This window comes from Carassius carassius, chromosome 1, assembly GCF_963082965.1.
Source record: "Carassius carassius chromosome 1, fCarCar2.1, whole genome shotgun sequence".
Classification (NCBI taxonomy): Eukaryota; Metazoa; Chordata; class Actinopteri; order Cypriniformes; family Cyprinidae; genus Carassius; species Carassius carassius.
Genome location: NC_081755.1, coordinates 30508799 through 30516082, shown reverse-complemented (window position 1 = coordinate 30516082; position 7284 = coordinate 30508799). Strand labels below are relative to the sequence as shown.

Sequence of the window (7284 nt, the reverse complement as noted above, 5' to 3'; positions counted from 1 at the left end):
ATTTGAGACAAGCTGCAATTTAGTCCAAAATTACAACACCTAGAAGTAACTTTAACCATTTATTTTTTCTTTCTTTTCATTTCAGAAACGGAAAGGTACAGATAATGACACATTCAAGGCCATGCAATACGCCACAAGGGTATCCATCTCATTGTCCTCTTAGAGGTGCCCTGGTCATTATGGAAGATATTTTTTTGTTATTAAGTGGGAGCATCACCTTTATTTTACCCGTATGACTTCTGTAGCGATTAGCACTTTTTTTTTTCTTCAGTGAGATGGGGGGAGTAATTACTCAACCTCTAGATAAAACACTGTTGTCAGAGGTTCTCCATACATCTAACCAACACTCTCCGAAGCTGTAATGATTAGATAAGAGTGAATATGAGTCAAATATAAAGCATATGACCTCCAGAACTTCCCAGACACCAATGTAAAAGACAAAAACTGCAGCTACAGAAATGCTACCCTTTCAGAAGGCAATTTACTGCTCTGCCAAAGATCACCCCTTCATTTCACGTGATAAAATATTTTGACTTGATTTGTACAGTGGTGTGACAACCCGCATCCTAAGATTCCCGAGGCGGGCGACACCACGGCCCTACGAGTGAGCGGTCAGGACATGGGACAGCAGAGCAGCTGACATTTAAAGGACAGATAGCTGGAGGGGAGAGATGGTTTAGGTGTGGAGAAACAACACTTCTCCCTTGAGTTTCCGCTTCAGAGCTTTTTGAGCGACCACACAAGCATGCCAAAGCACTACTAGCGTGTCTACTGTCAGATCCTCTCCTGTCTTTTCCCACCCATCTTCATTTTCCCAAGGTTCATGCTACATGGAGTTTATTGCTTCTTTTGCAGGGGCAACCCAATGAATTTTACTTCTGAATTTCCAAATTAAGCAATATCACATAAGCATGCTGCACTGAATATCAGCACAAGGAATTAAAGGTATAGTTGACCATTAAATGAGAAGTCTGTCATCCTTCACAACACAAGATCATTTAAAGCCACTCGAGTGCAGGAGTGTTTGCCCAAAGTTGGGAAAGTATCTTTCTCATTCATTTTTTAAAAGTGATTTTTAAAACATCTCCAGTAAAGAGTTAAAAGCCAAGAACTAAACCAAACATCTACAAGTTAAATCACAACATGACAAATGTTATTTTGAAGCAAAAAAGTATCAGAAAATCGGACAAAAAGACAAAGGTGTAATGACTTTAGAGAGGAAAAGAACTACAATCCCATATGCATTGTGAAAGACATGACAGAATTAAAATATACAAATATTTATTATTCACAGTACTTAATGTCTAAATATTTTTTGCTCACAAATTATGCTATTAAGCAGGAATATTAAACAAATCAGTCAAAATTCCACTTCAACAAAACTGTGATCAAACTCGCAGATCACAGTAGGCTTGTCTTTTTTTAAAGATTTATCATTAAAAATCAACCTTCCCTATGGAGATAATCAATGGGGTTTTTATTTCTAAAGTCAACATGAAACCCCACTGAGTTTCATTGTATGGACAATGAAATAAATATTTTTCAAAATATCTTCCTTTGCATTTCACAGAAGAAAGCATGTCATACAGATTTAAAATGAGAAGACAGAATTTTCATTTTTGGCTGGACTATCCCTTTAAAATCATTTTTATAATATATACATATTTTTTAGAGTATAAAATACTTTCAAAAAAGCCCAGTCATCAAGCATTGTGTGTTGCCCACAAACATACAGTACATACAACAGAAGAGAGAATGTGAGCAGAAATGAATGACTGCAAAGAGCACTGCAATCAAGCCAGGTTTTTTTTTTCACTACCTGCTCACTCAAAACAAACCAATCCCACTTTTTACTCCATATTGCTCTCACACACAATCGGAGTAATTTAAACAGTGAAAATGTAAGCGATATAATCAGCACTCATTGAGCGCTGCACAGCCAATCCGATTCAAGGACCAGAACTGTCCATCTAATCTAGAGGACTAAGCTAGTACAAACCCAAATTGCACGTGACCACAGCTGTCTCATGGGAAATGTAGTCTTATCAATAAATAAAAAAGTAAATTAACTTTACATTAATATTTTTAGGAAGACTTCAGGGTGAGGAAAAAAATAAATAAAACCTAAAGCCTGGACCTCTCTAAAATGCATGTATCTTTGTCAATGGTTGTAGCACACATGCAATCTGATGTTCAACCCACTGACAAGACACATCGAGTTTGTATAAAATCTCACCCATCACCTCAAACATACATACACGTAATATATGCATCCGTCCTTAAATGCATTGTCAGGTTTTTCTTAAAGCTACACACACTTTCAAACTATACAGGGATAGCTATGACTTAGCTTTCAGTTAACCTGTTACTTTAATAAAACTGGCTTCCACTCGTATCCTGCTATAATGGCGATGCACTGACGCAAGCTTATTAGAGCATTAAATGCAAAGTCAAATCAAATGAACATTAACATTTAACATACAGTCCTCCTTTTTCCAGCCATCTGTCTCCCTGAGGAAACAGAGCGTTCAGTAGTGGTATTTTCCAAGGCCCTGAGTTCGAAATGACTTCATTTGTTCATCTGAACCATTGGCAGCCCATCTATATTCTCAATGTAATGTGTTCAGCCCTCACGTCGTGCAGGTTTTGTTACTTAGTAAACAAGGGTTAATCTACTTGAAAAGGGAAAAAAGACGTAGACATCATTATGTATATTTGGGGCACACAAAGCTACTCTTTATTGCTGTAGTGTCAGACCATCCTTTGAAGTCTTGAGCACTATTAGCAAAAATTGTCTGGTGAGATCCAAGAACACCTTGGAAACCAAGTAAGCCCTTTGTTATTGTGTTCTGCTGATTTAACTTTAATACTTAGGTGTTTCACATTTCAAAACACTGGCTCCATGAATTAAATGACAATCCCACACTTAGGTCCTGACTAAACCACAACACAACTGACGTAATGTACAGAGACCCAGACGTCATGGATGGACAGTCACTACCAATCAAACGACAATGTCAAGTCAAAGTTCATCAACAGGTCAAGTCTAAATGTGATATTCACCTGAATATTCTAAAAACAAACAAAAAACATTAGGGGTGCTAAACACTACTGCAGGCTAAACTGAGATATTTGGAGTGTCATTCCTAGAGTTGCTCCATTTGCACATGAATACAGTGACCAAGTCTAAGCTAAATGAAATAAAGAGCAAAAGAGTGCATTTTTTTTCAAAGAGGAGGAATAATAAATCAGAGGTGCCCTACTGCAGTCCAGTAACCATGCTAAAGAAAATTCATGTATAAATAATTGATTCAATTGCAAATCCAATCAACCTAGTTTTGTCAAAAATGAAAGCTAAATATCACCGTCTTTGTGTTTTCCTGGTCTGGCATGCCATCCAAGGACCAAAATAAAGCAGAGGCTCCTGGGTTCTTGAAGAAGCGTTTAAATCCCATTGCCTGTTCATCATCCTTTGTGTCTGGCTGTATTCAACATCCATGGGTTCATGTAATCCACAGTCTAAAATCCTTAGGATGGTTTTTATTTTTATTTTTTTCTTAATATTTCTTCCTTTTTTATATATATATTTTGTTTTGTTTGCTTGGTTCTTTTTACCGGAGCGTACAAAAAGTCCCCTCCACCTAATCAAAATTATAAAAATGGAAGCCACTTGCAGGGAATAAAGTCACATAGAGAAATGTTTTTGGGATGTGGGGAGGAGAACGGTGACCACAACAATGTGCGTCACTTATTCCTTGATCCAGAGCATATCAATAAAAAAATATCTGAGTAAAAACCACACTGCTTTCTTCCAGCATTGACATCTTCAGTAGTTGTTACATTGAACTTCTTTGTAAAGATACTCGGTCATGCAGAGGCCTGTTCTTTGTCCTCGTGTCCATGTTTTCTTCATCTCCTAATGCAAAAGGTAGGAGATTACATATTTCTACATTTGCCCTTTAATTAAATATATAGACAATAATTTAAATAAACCTGAATAAATAAATAAATAAATAAACCTGAATAAATAAATACATAATAAATAAATAAATAAATCTGAATAAATAAATACAATTACAGATGGATAGATATCTGACATCCTCCCATTAACTCTCTAAAACAAATGCTTTGCTTCAGATTGAATGTGGAACATTGTTCTGTCTCCTCAATGAGGTAAAACACAAATACAAACAAGCTAAATAACAAACTAATGAAAAACCTTTAAAAAGAATGTGTATGTGTATAAGTATGAGTTAAAATCCTAAAATCTTCATTGTAATGGAACTGCATTAATTCATTAAGCACAATATGCCCTCTTTTAGAGAATCAATCTCTTTTACTGTATTTTTCTTTTTTTTTTTTACTGTATCTCCTTACCTTTTAATTTCCTCTCTCTATATATACTTGTAGGTTAATTTTATTTTATTTTCATTTTTTTTTTACTAACATTTAAGAAAACTCCCAGCATTCCGGCATACGGAAAGCGTCGCCTGTACTGTATGTCGTCTCCTGACCTGATTGTTCAGGCAACTGTTTGAACAGTCCCCTTCAGTCTAGTCATGCTCCAAGTGGCCAAACTGCTCTCAGGTCTCTCTGTCCAGTTTCTCTACAGTCCTGTTGGACGTTTACCACAAGCAAATACAAAATGGTAACAGGTCACAAATTAAAACAGGGAGATATAGAGAGAAAGACTTTGAGATGGAATGCCACATGTCAAACTGCTCCCTGAAAAAAACAGAGATTGAGTAGTGGGCCTTAGAAATACTAACACTAGGTAAAGCTTCATCTATTTCTCCTGGAGCCCAAAATTGTTATTTGGCTTGTACTTTCCCCGTCTTTTCCTTGTGCTGCCTCCGACTGACTCTCACTTCTTGCTTCTCTACTTTCTTCCCAGGGGCTGGTGATTTTACCCTGTGGCTCTCTAATGAATACTTTTTCTTGGGTTGTGAGAGTCCCGTGGTCTAAGCTGCCCGTGCTGTTGCACTTTTTCACAGACGGGGGCGCTGGAGAGCTCGGCAGAAGCAGCGACGTCAGCGACAGGCTGCTCTGCGTCTCTGAGAGCTGCTGGCTGTCACACGTCTGGTTAGAGCCGCACCGTACCATCCCTACATCCTCATCGGAGCCTTGCTGAGTTCTTCCTGCACTGATGTCCGTTTCACAGCTGCTCTTGCTGCGCTGGTGTCCCCTCGTAGTTTGGAGGTTCTGGGTGGCTGGAGGACTGGGTCTCAGGGTCTCCGTGGAGAGGCTGGCGCGATCGTTGAGGAGTGTGTCCAGCAGCGGCTGGGTGGTGGATACGATGAAACTGAGCCCTTCTTCCATGGTGGTCGGTAGGCTACTCTCTGAGCTCCCTGTAGCCAGGGAGGAGTCACTGTGAGATGGATACTGGGGGCAGAGAGGTCGAGTTTTTAGCAATGAATTGATAATCAGTAGGTTTAACATGGATACTCTGATTTTACATAGATTTTACATAGACACTCTGATTTTAACACGATTAAGACAAATTCTCTGACTTTGAATCTACCATGTAAACAATTGATTTCTGATTTATGTCATATTCGAAGTAAACACAAATCAAATTAAGACGTGGAGTATTCCTATTTTAGTCACATTATCGAAGTACAGTATAGACAAGTACACACCTATTCACAGTACAAAACTGGCCATAACGAAGACGAACTACGTCGGATGGCATCATTTGGAGGTGTAAAACATGTGCCATTAATCAATCTATGTACTATAATATGTAAAACAGGAACATGAAAGGAACCTTCTAAAAGCAACCCATGTGAACACCATAATCTTAATACTGTCTTATTTAGAATAAGGTAAATAATTTGATTACTCATGTCCATGTAAAAGTGTTCAGTGACACACAATGCATAAGTTGTACATGTGTGTAAGATCAAACCTGTGTGGTGAGCAGCCTGGTGTTTGTTCCAGGAGAGCGTAGAGACGCCCATGAGGCTGGGGAAGTTAGCCGAAGCCCTCTTGGTTTGTGTCCCGGACGGCCCTTTGGGGGTGCGGGGAGGGCCGCTGCAGCTGGGTGGAAGAATTCAGCAGGGAGACGGATGGGAGTGGTAGAGCGGCTCGAAGCTCCAGAAACCCCTGGGTGCTCCTGATTACTGCTGCTACAGGGCACTCCACCTGCACACAAATTCAGTTACTCAATTTGAACCGAATTTAAACCGAGGTAGCAAACAGGATGCAGATTTGAGTTTGAATGGAAGGAAGTAGAGTAACACTCTTAACAATGTTGGTAACAAAAGCTTTTGGCAACATGTTTAGATAATTAAGTATTATGCGGTAACTATTATTTAAAAAATGCCATTGGCTTAATATAAATATATATATTTAGTATTTTGACGTTTGTGAGATGTGTAATATGTTAGCTTCTAGTTTTAAGAGGCATATGATACCTGGTCACGTCAATATAATGAAGAAACAACAAGTTCCCTGTCAAGGGAACTTCGAACTGCGTCCTCTAGGGGTCGCTTTGGGGAACACCTCGTCGTGACCCGTGTCTGAAGCATACTTTGAAAAACGCCAACGTGTTGGCCGGCGACAGCCTCTGACGTCACTACCGGCGCGACTATAAATATGCACCTGTAGGACCCGTCACTTATGCTCTTCGTCTTCATTGACTGTTTTGTTTGAAGTGTGCATCTGAGAAACGACCAAAACGGTAAGAGCAATCTATCATTGTTATCATGGCATCCACTAGCAAGGCGTTTAAACAGTTTGTGCATCCATGTCAGCATTATTTGACACCTGATGACACACACAGTCTTTGCGTCTCTTGTTTGGGCGAAGAGCATGTGCGCGATGTCCCTGAGGGGGCAATCTGCGTGCGCTGTGAGCGTTTTTCTCTGAAAAAGCTCCGCTCTCATTTGTCTCTCTTTTCGAGGGACAACCATCTGGTTCACGCGGCTCAGGACCCGCCGTTGCCGAGGCATGGAGGAGAATGAGCTCATGGGGATCACAGGTGGATCTCGCTGAGGAGTGTAGAGGGGGACTTTTCCTTTCACACTCTTCGGCGGCAGACGAGAGTGAATTTCAGGAGGAAGATGCGTTGTCATTAACCCATTCTGATACTGAAGTTAGTGCTGAAGTTAGTGAAGTTAGCAGGAGATATCTGAGAGTGGCGAAGAAGCTGAGGCTGAGCCTTCTCAATCCTCCTGCCCTGCGTATGGAGAGCTGTTAGAGGTTGTGGATCGCGCCACGGCAAAATTAGACTTGCCATGGAAGCGTGCGAGAAAAGTGACGCCGCAGGTCGCCTCGATGAGC

At 40.0% G+C, this 7284-nt stretch overlaps 1 protein-coding gene across 1 annotated transcript in view; it reads right to left on the bottom strand.

Annotated features, from left to right (window-relative positions):
* Nucleotides 1-4065: 4065 nt before the first annotated feature.
* Nucleotides 4066-7284, bottom strand: part of cacna1ia (calcium voltage-gated channel subunit alpha1 Ia) — a 163981-nt gene continuing 160762 nt past the window's right edge. Inside the window, exons 35-36 of the mRNA XM_059537517.1 lie at nt 5909-6144; nt 4066-5382 (exon numbers count right to left, since the gene is read on the bottom strand). Of these exons, the coding sequence (XP_059393500.1) occupies nt 4783-5382; nt 5909-6144 (836 nt within the window). The 3' untranslated portion in view covers nt 4066-4782. The remainder of the gene's footprint in view (nt 5383-5908; nt 6145-7284) is intronic.